At 44.2% G+C, this 16693-nt stretch overlaps 1 protein-coding gene across 2 annotated transcripts in view; it reads right to left on the bottom strand.

The window, feature by feature from the left end:
* Window positions 1-1347: 1347 nt before the first annotated feature.
* LOC118084407 (sodium/hydrogen exchanger 9B2-like) overlaps window positions 1348-16693 on the bottom strand; it is a 25632-nt gene continuing 10286 nt past the window's right edge. For both annotated transcript variants that reach the window (XM_088661116.1, XM_035113893.3), the window contains 7 exons: window positions 16264-16391; window positions 11093-11268; window positions 7548-7654; window positions 6781-6930; window positions 5452-5560; window positions 4781-4917; window positions 1348-3836 (listed from right to left, as the gene is read on the bottom strand). In XM_088661116.1, coding sequence (XP_088517242.1) covers window positions 3621-3836; window positions 4781-4917; window positions 5452-5560; window positions 6781-6930; window positions 7548-7654; window positions 11093-11268; window positions 16264-16391 — 1023 coding nt within the window. In that variant the 3' untranslated portion in view covers window positions 1348-3620. The remainder of the gene's footprint in view (window positions 3837-4780; window positions 4918-5451; window positions 5561-6780; window positions 6931-7547; window positions 7655-11092; window positions 11269-16263; window positions 16392-16693) is intronic.

Raw genomic sequence — 16693 nt, 5'->3', positions numbered from 1 at the left:
ATTTGCTTTTACTTGCAAAGCAGAACCATATATCTACACGCCACCCCAATCTCCAAGCAGTGCAAAATTCCAGAGGTGCCAGACACTTACCCAGGGCTCGTGTTTCCTTTTGGGAATGTGGCCCAGCGGAAAACATGGTGTCTGTATGATAGGTAAAAAAGGTAAAGGGCCCCTGACCATCAGGTCCAGTCGTGTCCGACTCTGGGGTTGCGGCGCTCATCTCGCTCTATAGGCCGAGGGAGCTGGCGTTTGTCCGCAGACAGCTTCCAGGTCATGTGGCCAGCATGACAAAGCTTCTGGCGAACCAGAGCAGTGCACGGAAATGCCGTTTACCTTCCCACCAGAGCGGTCCCTATTTATCTACTTGCACTTTGATGTGCTTTCGAACTGCTAGGTGGGCGGGAGCTGGGACCGAGCAACGGGAGCTCACCCCGTTGCAGGGATTCGAACCGCCGACCTTCTGATCAGCAAGCCCTAGACTCTGTGGTTTAACCCACAGCGCCACCTGGGTCTGTATGATATATGGTTTATTTACACATATATACAACCTGAGCCTATGATGGAGGGGTTCACAGCCCGTAACACCCCAAAGGGGTCTTGTTTCTCCCATAGCCTTGCATACTAGCAGAAATCAGCCATGGCGCACTCTCTCTGTGTGTGTTCCTTTCCCAGTCTTCAACCTCATCTCTCTAGGTCACATCACAGCCCCAAAACTCTACTTCAAACTTTGTCTTCTCTGGCACAGAGCCCCCTCTCCTTGCTTTCTTAATGGCTCATCACCCCACGCAATTACCCCATCAGGACCCTAACCTGGCTTATATTTTAACACTCACTGAATCCAGGGATTCAGTGTCTGGCACCCAGTTTAACACTCCAAGCCTTGATTAAATTCTAACACTAACTGGCACCCTCAGTCTCAAAATATAAATCTACATGTGTGCACACACATACACAGGCCACTTCTGGAATATTTTGTGTTGGGTGAGGGATTTCAATTGCATACTGGCAAACTCAAGTTCTGCAATTAAAGTGAGTTTTGCACTCTTGCACAAATAATATCCCCCTTGAGGCTTTTTTTTAGTAGAGAAGGTGATGGGGAAATGTCCTTGAAAGTGCAATTGTTTGATGCAACATAATATTGCCTCTCCACAAACAAATCAAAATGAATGCTCTATAAATAGCACACTTCCCATGAACTTTCTGCAAGCAACAAAGGGTGAATGCTCTATAAAGAGATCTGGAAGTGATCACGCATGATGCAAGCATATATGTGATGAGTAAAAAGGGTTACCTAAACAATAGACCCTTTGACCCTTTGACTTTAAAAGTAACAAGAACACTACTCTATAAAGTCATTGACATTTATTTATTTCTTTTTTTTTACGTTTCCCAGTATTATAGTGGTCATGCACTAGAAAGAAAGCAAATCCAGTTGTAACTGCTGCTGCTGTCGAGCAAAGGGTGCAAATTTGCCATTTTAGGAATTCACACCTGGAAGGTATTTCAAGTAAGGGACTTGAGTTCAGCTTGCTGGTGCCTTCTGTATGACTGACAGCCGAAACTCAGCCAGATGCAGCAATCTGATTCCACAGTACTTTTCACACCTTGCCAGAGTTAAAGGTTGCAGGAAATTGGCTTTCGGCTCTGGTTTTAGAAAATGACTACTGGACGTTTGTCTTTGTTGTAAAAAAATAACACTATGTCTACCCAAGGAACATTAAAAGACTTATTGTAGAAATCAGATCTGAGTATTCAGGGAAAACTCAGACTCTTCCAAGACCAAAATGGAGGAAAACAATGCATGTCTGAGCTTTTTGCTCCCTCTGGTGAAACATCACAGTAAAGCTAGAAAGTGCATATTTTTTAGCATTCTGTTTCTCTTTCCCAACAGATGGCAGCTCTAAGTGCACTATGCCAATATTATTACCCTTGAGTATTTGTAGTGGGAATCAAAGCTAGCGATAAGGGAAAGTTCCATTTTAAAACTTTCCCCTTAAAATCATATGATTAGCAATGTGATTCAGGGGGGCTATCTTATGCTATTTGGCACTCCAGCACCCCTCCATACAACAGTTTTAAAAGCACTGCTTTTGCCACAAGCGATAAAAATGCAGATAATGCAGCTTTACACACTCACCTGATCTGCAATTAAAAATCCTCTGGTGTTTTGTTTTTACAAAGCAGTCAGCAAAAACACTGCAAGCATTACAAACCAGCACCCATTTTTTAAATAATTTTTTTTAAAACTGGGTGTACTGGAGGAATTGTGAGCAGTTTCTTTTCGGTAGTACACTGCCCTCAATAGTTTTCAAAGGAATTGCAGCATCTTATGAAGTGGTGATGAAGTGGTGATGGGTCTCAAGGGTTGGGGGGGACACCCCAATTTCTTTCTAACCCATGCCCAACATTGCTCTTTAAAAAAAAACACCAAAAAGAAACCCATGCAATATTCATGGGTATGGAAAAAAAGGTTTTCCTAAATGACATATGTATGATTCTGCAAAATCTTTAAAGTAATACACTCCCCACACTTGTGAAATTGGAGGCAGCATTCTAAGGTTCACATGCAGCTCTTGACTCAAGTTTTGCTAGTATCTAGTTTCCTAAAACTCATGTATCCTCTGGAATTTCAGCAACCCTTTCGTTTTACAGAACACACACATATGCGTGATTGCCAGCAACTGTAAAAGCTGTAAAAAGAAAAATACTCCGTATTCATCCCAGCAGGATCACACATCCTTCATCCAATAGCAGTCGTTTCCTGCTGCCCTCCTCATTCTTCTCTCCTCTGCAAGTATATTCATAAGAAGCCAAAAAGACTCCAACAGTTCTTCCTGGATCCAATTCAACCCATTAGGTCAAAGAGGCCGGCAGGCAGCTCTGAAGCTACTACTTTCGCTGGGTGGTGGTTGCTGTTTTAACATTATAACGTGTAGATGGGGAATCGATGGCAGAGGATATAAATCTTTGCAATGCCAGACCAGTCAGATTAGTATCTAATACACGGACAAACTTTGATGAACTTTGTTCGTTCCATGTGCAAAATCCACAACTGTCCACTGCACCATTACGACATTTGTGTGTTGGGCCCTTACCTCACTGTTTCAAGCATTCAGGATAGGAAAAGAAACATCACACTCCCTGGATGGTCCCAAAGACTCCACATCTGTTGCCAGAACGTAACTGCCTTTGGTTACTGCAAAAGCCATTGGGAGCTTTGACTATCGGTTGTAAAGTCTATGAACCTTCTCTTGATTATTTACTGCTGGGATTGGTGCTTCTGGCACGTCTTTCTGTTGAGACCACCGTATATAAACTTCCAGTGACACTTCATCGAGCCACCCTCAATGCTTTCTCACACCCTGCGGCCATTTGTCTCTTTGAACCAGGCCACTGATCTACTCCACTTGTGGCTGCAGTCACCCAAAATTCCTGTGTGAAGGATGAAGGAAGACCTGGATGCTGATTTAATGTAACTATATTCTCCTCAACTTGGGTTGCTGTTTTAGCAGGACCTACAATGCATTCCTCATGGGATTTCAGACAACTGTATGCCACTATAGGGCACTGCGATTTCTTGGAAGCCCGGAGTACCGATTTAGGTATTCCCTGACACTTCACTATATTGGCGAAGATGCTTTCCCCCCATCTTCTTCATCGCCCATGTCAGTCTTGTGAAGGAGTTTGGGTCCTGCCAGGCCAATGACCAGAGCTCCAGTTGGAGCTGTTAACAGGATTCCCAGGAAAGCTATTGTCAAGATGGTCAGGCCGTAATGTTCTAGGACTGGATCCTTCATCTCTCGGGCTGTATCTAAACCAACAGAACCAATTGCAGCCTGCAGGGAAGGGGTGGGGGGTGGGAGGACATTGAATTGGATCATATGTTATATTCACAGAAGGAAAGTTTCCTGTCCACGTGTCCCACACTCTGAAGCTACCTGCACCCCACAAAGAAGCCTTTTTGGAGAATTAGAGGGGGGCCTCCCTGAACAGACAGTGCTGCTGCAATTGCGAGGGAAGGGAAACCTTATATTCCACCATATAACTTCATTAACTAATATTAGAATCCAAGCAGGATTCTTTCATTTGGCCAGTTCAGGACTTACAGGAGCCAGATTTGAATAGCCTTACAATCACAGTTCACGGTAGCCCTTCTTAAATTTGGAGACCCTGGGGCTCAATCCAGCTTGTGGGGGAAATGATAATCAGCTTCTGACTTGCAAAGTGGGAGGCCTGGGCTGTCGCTGCTGTATGGGTCAAGTAATCAGTATGGTTACCATTATAATTCACCGGGTTGCTGAATGTATGTATTAGGAAGCAAAATGACATCTCCCCAAAGTAAAAACAATGTTTTTGGGGTCCACAGAAGGGTATTCAATTTTCAGTTAAAAGGGGCTTCTGTTAGTGAGATCAATTTTGAGGGCAAATCTGCATGCATGGTGAAAGTGATCTCCTAAGAGAGCTGTGGCATTAAAGAAAAACTTTGGTCAAGAATATCTGGCTCATGGTTCTCTTTAACTTCCTATCCGTGGTTAGGGGGGCTGGAAACTACATTTCCATTTCTACTTTTTTGTTAAATGTATGGTGGTGCACAGGAAAGGACAGAAAACACTTCAGACAGAGGAAGAAATTAAACTATGGAGTAAGGAAGCTGATTATCAGGTTGCTTGCAAGAGTCAAAAGCAATACGCCTTCCCCACCTAGAGTAGTGCACCATGGCGAGTGATTTTAGCATCTTTTCTGCAGAAGAAACAGGGTCTCTTATATAGGCACACTCTACCTGGACAGTTGCTTTGGGGACCCATGCCAGCGCGATGAATGTTTTCTCTTTGAAGTTCAAGCCAGCGAAACTCACCAACAGGAATGTAGCAGTCATTCGTATTATGAGAGCCAAACACATTGTGATCAAACAAAATCCTGTAGGCAGAGTGATATATACTTCATCATTCCTCTCAGCCCTCATCCTCATCTTATTAGGAACAAAAGTCAAAAGCATGGGTGATGTGCCAGCAGGACAAAGCCCTAACATTAAGTGAGAGTGAGGTGGCCAACTGAGATGGTGGGGAGCAGTTGCAAAATGTTAGGGAATAGAACTGTCTGTGGGCCATTTGGACTTGCCTGTGTTCCTTAAGCTAGCCAGGGGCTCTCAAAACCCTGGAGGGACACTGACCTGTCCCCAGTGCTAAAAGAAGGTTCAGATGCTCGTGTGGTCCAGCTTCTGCACATCATATTGGAGGGCGCCTAGAGCTGCCACGGTGCAAAATGGGCAAGAAGCCTCTCCACCCTGTGGCTCACATAAGCAGTAGGAGCTGGGATGCAGCAGTTGACCCTCTGCTGTTTGCATTGTCATTCAAATGGGTTTGTGTGTGCAGGGTGGGGCTTACCTGCACCTCCTCCCACAATGTCTTCTTTCAAGTTGGCACCCCTGCCAGCACTGGTTAGCAGACTTACCAACCATTTTTGGTCCGAGAGAGACAACGGATATTTCAGCTCCGATTAAACCAAACAGAAAGGGTTGGAAAAATTGCCAGGCAAGTCTAACAATCTCTTCCACTGCTTTCTGCAAGACGAAGAGTGCACACAAAGCGTTACAAGAACTAGTATTATCCGTTTTTATTAGATCTTTAAAAAATATAACCATTTTTAATGTAGCAAGCAATTACTGTACTTTTTAATGTATAAGAATAGGGTTTTTTTCAAATAAAAATTATGTTTAAAATAGAGGGGCGTCTTATACATGGATAGTGCATTGGGGGGACGTGGGATTGGTTGATGCCATGAGCCGAAGATTGTCAGCAGCGTGTTATTGGTGGGTGTGACAAGGGATGGTATTGATTGGCTGTTGCTGCGTCAATTGGGCAGGCAATTGGCTGCTTCTGCCAGTGATGGGACAGACATTAGGAGGCTGTTATGACGCATGCGAGTGTTAGCATAGGTCAGGCAGGTGAGTGATTTTCAGCAATCCCCCCTTATCAAAGTTCAACAACTCTGCCCCCCCCCCCAAGAAGCTCCAGAACTCTGGGCAATCCTCCCCACCAAAGCTGAACAACTCTGGGCAATCTCCCCCCATTTTCTTAATTTTTAGTCCCCCAAAATAGAGGGCGTCCCTAGCATGATATATTATTCTGCAGCATGTTGGTTGGTCCTGATCAATACAGGTAGTTACCAACTGTGGATTCTGGAATTCTTTCCCCCACAAACTAGCCGTGTAATTGATCAACGTGTCCAACATTAATTTTGTTTAAGAGCCCACTTTTCAATTTGTTCCATTTCCCCCAAACTTCTAGAAATTTTTAACTTATATTCATTTTATGCTATGAATAACTAGCTTATTGTGTAGTTGTAGTTGTTGTTATTCGTAGCATTACATTCCTATCTTGCCCTTGATGCTAAAGGAGCCCGGGGTGCTACTGTAAAGCAGTCCACCTTGAGTTCTCTCCTTCACACAAATCCATAGCTGCCAAGTCTCCCGCTGAAAAATGCGGGATCAGCAGCGGTGCGGCACCGGAAATCGCTACTACGCATGTCTAGACATGCGTAGAAGCGACTTCCGGTGCCGCTCTGCCCAATTTCCAGTGCCCAGACATGGTCAGAGCAGCACCCGAAATGGAGCCTCCCTGGCAGGTAGGAAATCCGGGGAATTTCTGGGATTTTTTTCTATTAGGGATAACAGCGGGAAAAGGATTAAAATCCGGGGGTTTCCCGCGAAAAACGGGAGACTTGGCAGCTATGCACAAATCTGTTCCTGAGTTCTCAGCTGTATGTTTGCTGAATGCTCACCTTCTCCGCAGACCATCTCAGCCCAGCCAGAAATGACAAGACAATTGTGCAGAGGCCTCCAGATCCAGGAAAGCCAAAATGCTTGCAGCCCAAAAGAGTAAACGCAGAGAGACCCAACACAAAGAATGCTCTCTTCCACACAACATATGCCTAAGACCAGGGCAGAAAATAGAAAGTGTCTTTAAAATATTACTATAGCATTATTAAGGTAAAGGGACCCCAGACCATTAAGTCCAGTCGTGGACAACTCTGGGGTTGCGGCACTCATCTCGCATTATTGGCCGAGGGAGCCGGTGTACAGCTTCCGGGTCATGTGGCCAGCATGACTAAGCCGCTTCTGGCAAAGCAGAGCAGCGCACGGAAATGCCGTTTACCTTCCCGCCGGAGCGGTACCTACGGTATTTATCGACTTGTACTTTGATGTGCTTTCGAACTGCTAGGTTGGCAGGAGCTGGGACCGAGCAACGGGAGCTCACCCCGTCACGGGGATTCGAACCACCGACCTTCTGATCAGCAAGCCCTAGGCTCTGTGGTTTAACCCACAGCGCCACCTGGGTCCCATTGGCACCAGGAAAAGAAATGCCAATAAAATACACTGGATTCACATCCTTGGAAAAGAGTGATTTTGTAACATTGACAATCTCTGGATCACATTCTTGACAGTTATAAACTAGGACATGGATAGTGTCTTTTGCAGCATCCCCCTACCATTTCCCCTTGATGAGTGAGATGCAAGGCTGAAACTTCCCAGCAGCTTCCTTTTTTACCTGATCCTTGCTTGGAAAGTACCAAATAAAAATTCCCAGAAGGCCACCAGTTCCTGCACCGATTACAACTTCTATTAAACCACGGAGGATACTCTTGAAGACAGAGCCTTTTTGGATACAACAGAAGAAAATGGTGTAAACACAGATTTTCATGAAATTGATCTGGTCATAACAGTATAGCCAAAATATTTTCTGAAACAAAGCAAAAAGGGTATGGTGGTAGAACACTGGCAGAACTGGAAATCAAAAAGCCTTCGGTACATCAACTATGACAAGGCGACCCGTTTATTGAGCATTGATCCTGCTTTGCTTGCATAAAGTTTATGCAGAAGATAGATTATGTCTGGCCTTTACTGAACATGAGTTCTAATCTGTTTGTGGTTATATGGCAATGAGCATTAATTTGCTTGAGCAGTGGTTATATTATTTCCATTAATCATTAGTTCATCATCCCACACTTTTCGGTGCCCCCCCCCCCACTTTCCTAAAGTCCTTCAAAAAAGTGGAGTTGTTGTGCTAGGGCAACAGAGCTTTAATTCACTTCAAGCCCACATTCCCAGCATGTTCATACTTCTGTCTCAGCAGCGTCTACACCAGGGATCAGCAAACTTTTTCAGCAGGGGGCCAGCCCACTGTCCCTCAGACCTTGTGGGGGGCCAAACTATATTTTGAAGGGGGGAAATGAACGAATTCCTATGCCCCACAAATAACCCAGAGATGCATTTTAAATAAAAGGGCACATTCTTCTACTCATGTAAAAACACACTGATTCCCGGACTGTCCACAGGCTGGATTTAGAAGGCAATTGGGCCAGATCCAGCCCCTGGGCCTTAGTTTGCCTACCCATGGTTTTACAGGCACCCCCGAACTTCAGCCCTCCAGACAGGGGCGTACCCAGGATCAAAATTAGGGGGGGCAAGGGGCAGGGGCAAGGGGCGGGAGGGGAGGGGTCACAGTGGGAATGTGGGTGGGGCTACGCTCTTCCAAGGAGGCGGCCCCAGGCTCCCGCTCCCGGCGCGAAGCTCCAGAGGTGTGCGGGGAACGCGAGCCTGTGGCTGCCTCCTCCTCCTCTTACGCTCCCCGCTCCCGCTTAGCGCTCCTCTGCTTACGCTCCCCGCACGCCTCTGGAGCTTCGCGCCGGGAGCGGGAGCCTGGGGCTGCCAAGCTGCGCCCCTCAGCCTTTTGCTTCTAGGGGGGGCAATTGCCCCCTCCTGCCCCCCTGCCTACGCCCATGCCTCCAGATGTTTTGGACTACAATTCCCATCTTCCTCAACCACTGGTCTTGTTAGCTAGGGATCATGGGAGTTGTAGGCCAAAACATCTGGAGGGCCGCAGTTTGGAGATGCCTGGTTTACACCTTGCTTGGTCCTGTACACAGAATGGAAGATGGCAGGATCCCCAAGGCTGTGCTTTTCGGAGAGCTGGTTTCAGGCACCAGGCCGGCTGGTAGACCAACTCTGCGTTATAAAGATATCTGCAAATGAGACATGAAGGCTGGCAACATCAACCCTGCCGTGTGGGAATCCCTTGCAGACGACTCCAGTGCCTGCAGACAGACAGCAGGTCATGCATTCACAGTAGTTACCAGAGGAGAGAGGGCAGCTGGGAGGAGTGCAGAGAGAAGAAATGTCCTGAAGAGTGTTTTCAAGGTAGAAAGCAGACAGAGTTAAGAGTATGTCTTCCAGGGATCTTTGTTGTTGTTGTTTTTAAAAAACCAACTACTGAATTGAGAGGCTTTGTAGAGACTCCCAAGAGAGGTGGCGAACTCTCTTTCCTTGGAGGTTTTTAAACAGAGGCTGGATGGCCATCTGTCATGGATGCTTTAGCTGAGGTTCCTGCACTTCAGGGGGTTGGACTAGATGACCCTTGGGGGTCCCTCCAACTCTAAGATTCTACGATTCTATACAAGAGTTGCAATTGCTTCTTTGCCCAGCAGGTGGCAGCCACTGTACCACAGCAGAAGTAAAAGAAAAAAGAAATGGTGCTTGCCTACTGTGATTTTTCTACACAGTATCTAAAGTGCAAAAATGAATATAAGAGGAAAGAGAGCGGATGTAATTCAGTTCAGAACCAGAACGCTGGGTTCCCTCCAGACTGTCACTATACTGTGGGATGTATTCAACTTCATTCATACCTGCAAATTTAGGTTTTCAAGTAACAAACCAACTTCTTCTTTTTAAAAAGCAGACTTTTTTGTAGTAAGGAGAGTGATGGGAAGGCACACTAAAAAGTCTGGGATAACAATCAGTTGATGAGAAGTCGAATAATCTCTGTGCAAACAAATTAGGATGAGTGCTCACTAGGGTGATGACTTTTTCATTTTTTTCTCAAAAAATATTTCCTGTAGCACAAATGGATGAACTTTTGCCTATTAATGACTACAATGAGGTATATTCCATTGAAATATTTAAAAAGGTTACGCACAAACCATTTTAAAAAATTTTGTATGCCGTTTTACCATTTCATAAAATTGTATTAACAATTCTATATATATTTCGTATCAAATTTGGACACAACGCCACATTCCACAATGGGGAGTGTTCTTAGCAACATAGGGTATACAAATGTCACACCTGCAGAAGGTAAAAGCCCCTTTTTGGGACCTCAAAACTCAGCCAGCAGACCCTGCCGGGCATGCTGGGAAAAGAACCTACAGGAGAGGTAGCAAAACATCGTCCTCTAGCGGCGTCTATACTGTTACTGCAGCTAAAAAAAGCTTCCTTGTGTGTTTGATGACCCTATATAATGTTGTATATATGTGACTCTAAAGCTTCGGTTCAATTTTTTATCTGCTTACAGCGACTTCAAAAATGGTCAAAAAACTGATAAATAATTTTTTAAAAATCATTTTGTGCGTGAGGTCTTTTTATATCAAATCTCTTTGAAAGTAAGATTTAATGAAACTCATCAAATTATGATACAGGGAAGTGAGGTTGTAAATAAGTCATCACCCTAGTGCTCACTCAGCAGTGGCTATTGTATAACCTCTGCAGGAAGAGATCAAAATGAGTGCTTAATAAATAGCAGACACTATATAACCGCCACACAAGCTTTGTGCAAACAACTCAGGATGGATACTCAATAACAGGTCTTCAAAAAGCTCACCTCTGTAGTGAACTACCACATAAAATAGAAAAGTTCAGCACAGCTGTCTCGTGTGATGTGCTGTTTTTGCTACCTCTTTCATGCATAGCACTAAGTTGGAAAACTGCACTGCAAAATTCATAGCTGTGTGAAGTTTGAAGGATGGCCGAGTTGCAGCCTGTGCGTCATTTCAGAAAGTGCAAATTAAGTAATTTTCCCTTTAACGTGAATGGAATGGAATTCTCCTTCTCCCAATCCCAGCTGTTTGACAACACATATTCTCCGTTCGAGAAGAAAGAGGTCACATCAAAACGAACCCTTCCTGAAGGAAGCCAGCCTTCTCCCATCCTCAAGAGAACTAGCACCGCGTTCAGCCTCCCAATTCTGCCTATGCTTTTTTTTAAAAAAATGGGTCCAATGCAGTTGCTTTTCATTTCTAGGGAGTACTGTAGTTCCAGTACCTTTGGAAAAGGCCATGCCCAAGAAGGTGTTGAATCCTGTAATGGCCACGATATCATCCAGGCTGGCAGCAGCTATTAGCAAAGTAGGGATGCCTTTATCCACACCATATCCTTTGGACTGCAGCATCAGCAACGAAAGGACAACGATAGCAGGAGACACGGCACCTAGAACAAACCTGAAAGGGCACAAAATTAGCTCTTGGCGAAATAAGGGAACACTACATTGCTTCCTTCAGATAAAACTTTACAGGAGGTGATGTATCAGAATTTTCTGGAAATAAATCCCCCCCCCTCTTTATAATCACAACAATGCACTCCATGCTGTAAAAAAAGGGAAAACAAGACACAGCTGTGTGCAGTGCCGGATTTACGCATAAGCAAAACAAGCTATAGCTTAGGGCCCCACTCTCTTGGGGGCCCCCATAAAAATTAAAGGGGAAAAAAACCTGGATGTACATTTCTAAAATGGAAGATTAAAAACAAATAAAATAAAACCTACGTACAGCAACCCCCTTCATGGATCAATGCCTTGTCGTGGCGAAGGGGCTTGAATAACTCAGAGAAGCTATGAGCTATGCCATGCAGGGCCACCCAAGATGGACAGGTCATAGTGGAGAGTTTTGACTAAACGTGATCCACCTGGAGAAGGAACTGGCAAACCACTCCAGTATCCCTGCCAAGAAAACTCCATGGACAAAGACAACAGGCATATAAAAGTTATGACGCTGGAAGATGAGCCCCTCAGGTCGGAAGGCATCCAACATGCTACTGAGGAAGAGCGGAGGACAAGTACAAGTAGATTCAGAGCTGATGAAGCGGCTGGGCCAAAGCCGAAAGGACGCTCAGTTGCGGATATGCCTGGAAGCGAAAGGAAAGTCCGATGCTGTAAAGAAAAATATTGCATAGGAACCTGGAATGTAAGAACCATGAGTGGAGGTAAGCTGGATGTGGTCAAAAATGAGATGACAAGAATAAATATCGACATCCTGGGCATCAGTGAACTAAAATGGAAGGGAATGGGCGAATTCAGTTCGGGTGACTATCATATCTACTACTGTGGGCAAGAATCCTGTAGCAGAAATGGAGTGGCCCTCATAGTCAACAAAAGAGTGGCAAAAGCTGTAATGGGATGCAATCTCAAAAATGACAGAATGATCTCGATACGAATCCAAGGCAGACCTTTTAACATCACAGTAATCCAAGTTTATGCACCAACTACCGGTGCTGAAGAAAGTGAAATTGACCAATTCTATGAAGACCTACAACAACTTCTAGAAATGACACCAAAGAAGGATGTTCTTCTCATTACAGGGGATTGGAATGCTAAAGTAGGGAATCAAGAGATAAAAGGAACAACTGGCAAGTTTGGCCTTGGAGTTCAAAATGAAGCAGGGCAAAGGCTAATAGAGTTCTGTCAAGAGAACAAGCTGGTCATCACAAACACTCTCTTCCAACAACACAAGAGACGACTCTACACATGGATATCACCAAATGGGCAGCATCGAAATCAGATTGATTATATTCTCTGCAGCCAAAGATGGAGAAGCTCTATACAGTCAGCAAAAACAAGACCTGGAGCTGACTGTAACTCAGATCATCAGCTTCTTATAGCAAAATTCCAGCTTAAACTGAAGAAAGTAGGAAAAACCACTGGGCCAGTAAGATACAATCTGAATCAAATCCCTTATGAATACACAGTGGAAGTGAGGAACAGGTTTAAGGATTTAGATTTGGTGAACAGAGTGCCTGAAGAACTATGGATGGAGGCTCGTAACATTATACAGGAGGCAGCAACGAAAACCATCCCAAGGAAAAGGAAATGCAAGAAAGCAAAATGGCTATCCAACGAGGCCTTACAAATAGCGGAGGAGAGGAGGCAAGCAAAATGCAAGGGAGATAGGGAAAGATACAGGAAACTGAATGCAGATTTCCAAAAAACAGCAAGGAGAGACAAGAGGGTCTTCTTAAATGAGCAATGCAAAGAAATAGAGGAAAACAATAGAATGGGGAAAACCAGAGATCTGTTCAAGAAAATTGGAGATATGAAAGGAACATTTCGTACAAAGATTACCATAATCAAGGACAAAAGTGGTAAGGACCTAACAGAAGCAGAAGACATCAAGAAGAGGTGGCAAGAATACACAGAGGAATTATACCAGAAAGATATGGAGGTCTCATACACCCCAGGTAGTGTGGTTGGTGACCTTGAGCCAGACATCTTGGAGAGTGAAGTCAAATGGGCCTTAGAAAGCATTGCTAGTAACAAGGCCAGTGGAAGTGATGATATTCCAGCTGAACTATTTAAAATTTTAAAAGATGATGCTGTTAAGGTGCTACACCCAATATGCCAGCAAGTTTGGAAAACTCAGCAATGGCCAGAGGATTGGAGAAGATCAGTCTACATCCCAATTCCAAAGAAGGGCAGTGCCAAAGAATGCTCCAACTACCGCACAATTGCGCTCATTTCACACGCTAGCAAGGTTATGCTTAAAATTCTACAAGGCAGGCTTAGGCAGTATGTGGACCGAGAACTCCCAGAAGTGCAAGCTGGATTTCGAAAGGGCAGAGGAACCAGAGACCAAATAGCAAACATGCGCTGGATTATGGAGAAAGCTAGAGAGTTCCAGAAAAACGTCTACTTCTGCTTCATTGACTATGCAAAAGCCTTTGACTGTGTCGACCACAGCAAACTATGGCAAGTTCTTAAAGAAATGGGAGTGCCTGATCACCTCATCTGTCTCCTGAGAAATCTCTATGTGGGACAAGAAGCTACAGTTAGAACTGGATATGGAACAACTGATTGGTTCAAAATTGGGAAAGGAGTACGACAAGGTTGTATATTGTCTCCCTGCTTATTTAACTTATATGCAGAATTCATCATGCGAAAGGCTGGACTAGATGAATCCCAAGCCGGAATTAAGATTGCCGGAAGAAATATCAACAACCTCAGATATGCAGATGACACAACCTTGATGGCAGAAAGCAAGGAGGAATTAAAGAACCTTTTAATGAGGGTGAAAGAGGAGAGCGCAAAATATGGTCTGAAGCTCAACATCAAAAAAACCAAGATCATGGCCACTGGTCCCATCACCTCCTGGCAAATAGAAGGGGAAGAAATGGAGGCAGTGAGAGATTTTACTTTCTTGGGCTCCTTGATCACTGCAGATGGTGACAGCAGTCACGAAATTAAAAGACGCCTGCTTCTTGGGAGAAAAGCAATGACAAACCTAGACAGCATCTTAAAAAGCAGAGACATCACTTTGCCGACAAAGGTCCGTATAGTTAAAGCTATGGTTTTCCCAGTAGTGATGTATGGAAGTGAGAGCTGGACCATAAAGAAGGCTGATCGTCGAAGAATTGATGCTTTTGAATTATGGTGCTGGAGAAGACTCTTGAGAGTCCCATGGACTGCTAGAAGTTCAAACCTATCCATTCTTAAGGAAATCAGCCCTGAGTGCTCCCTGGAAGGACAGATCGTGAAGCTGAGGCTCCAATACTTTGGCCACCTCATGAGAAGAGAAGAATCCTTGGAAAAGACCCTGATGTTGGGAAAGATTGAGGGCACTAGGAGAAGGGGACGACAGAGGACAAGATGGTTGGACAGTGTTCTCGAAGCTACGAACATGAGTTTGACCAAACTGCGGGAGGCAGTGCAAGACAGGAGTGCCTGGCGTGCTATGGTCCATGGGGTCACGAAGAGTCGGACACGACTAAACGACTAAACAACAACACGTACAGCAACAGTGTTTTGTGTTGTGTAGGCTCCTATGATGTAAGTAATGGGCCCCGCCTGCTAGCCTACCCCCTAAAATATCACTGGTTTGCTCATTTCTATATATAGGGTGCCTACACTCTGCATGGACTGGTTGCATTAATCTATGTATTATTTGTTATTATTTGATGTTTTTGATATTACCAGCTGATGAAGACGTCCATATCGAAACAGGGCCCTGTCCTGGGTTCTTTTACTGAATCGACTCGGCATTCCGGCTCTATATGAAATGACCCTTTTGAACACCTTTGGACTCGGACTGACATTTACGGATATTATTAGTTGATAGCTTTTGTGTCTTTACACTGTAATGTGCTATTATTTTCTAAGTTGTAACACTTTAAACTACAGTGGTGCCTCGCTTAACGAATGCCCTGCTTAACGAAATTTCCACTTAACGAAAGGTTTTTTCTAGTGGAGGTTGCCTCACTAGACAAATTCGTTTTATGAAAAATTCGTCTAGCGAATCGCGGTTTCCCATAGGAATGCATTGAAATTCAATTAATGCGTTCCTATGGGCAAAAAAAAATAATTCAAAAAAAGTCAATGCATTCCTATGGGATTCGCTAGACGAATTTTTCGTTATAAGAAAAGACCCGTGGAACGAATTAAATTCGTCTAGCGAGGCACCACTGTATATATACTCTAGTGAACTTGAAGCTCATTTTTTGTTTGTATTCATTTGTTCTGTTCAAGACTGTTAGTCTTACCAGAATACATACCTTATTTGACTGTAACTCGCGAGTAGGATTCATTCCTAACATTGAAATTTCTGGCCAGAGTTCTTGGTGCAAAAAAACCTTCTTTTCGGTGGACTGCTTGCATGGCAACATGTGCAAATGACTATTAGGTCAGGCACCCCCAACCTGCGGCCCTCCAGATGTTTTGGCCTACAACTCCCATGATCCCTAGCTAACAGGACCAGGGGTCGGGGAAGATGGGAATTGTAGTCCAAAACATCTGGAGGGCCGAAGGTTGGGGATGCCTGCTATTAGGTCCATAAATTACCATATAGCATATATTCAACACAAAAAAAACCAGCAACAATTTGTTGTTGACCAAGGACAGCTGGACATATAAATGGCCCCATTACCTTCAGTAGCTTAGGGCCTCATCAAACCTAAATCCAGCCCTGGCTGTGTGTCTTCTCTGTGTTTCTCAGGGCTGCCACTCTATGAAACACTCCAAGCGCCTTCATTATCCAGACTGGTAATGGAATGCAGTGGAGGGAAAAGATTCCATGCTTCCATATTCTTATTAATAACAGTAAAGAACCCAAAAAATGCATCCCCTCATGGCTCGGGACTTTGCGCACTGTGTTTAAGATTGCAATTGTAAGTATTGCTAGAAGATATGTGTACAGCTTGTAAGCACGAGAAAGCAAAGAGTTATCTCTTACCCTAACATAAACCCCCATTCCCATGGCAGGCCCATGATATAGTGGGACAGGACAGCTGCTGCACATGCTTCAGTGAGGCAAGGGCCAAAGCTAAGTCTGAAACAGATCGCTTTCAACTTATTCAGAGCCTGAAAGAGAAAACACATTTTTTTATATAAAAAAACAACTGTTGTCAACTTCTTTTTTTGCTGTTACGTAAAATCAGTTGAGATTTGGTCTGCTGTACATAACTTTTCTTATATGGGACAATACAATGCATTATAATAGGAGATTGGAAATGGATTCATGCTATTTAGGATGAAGAGAGGTACACTTTTAAGTTCGTCACCTGTAGTGTGAACCCAGCTCTTCAAAGTGCATTACACATATACATTCCAGAAAACTGCATACTGGATTGGCAGTAAATCTCACCCCTAATTTCGAGAATTAG

Source organism: Zootoca vivipara, chromosome Z1 (assembly GCF_965207765.1).
Source record: "Zootoca vivipara chromosome Z1, rZooViv2.hap1.1, whole genome shotgun sequence".
NCBI classification, from domain to species: domain Eukaryota; kingdom Metazoa; phylum Chordata; class Lepidosauria; order Squamata; family Lacertidae; genus Zootoca; species Zootoca vivipara.
The sequence above is the reverse complement of the archived record's forward strand: the minus strand, read 5'-3'. Positions and strand labels throughout refer to the sequence as shown.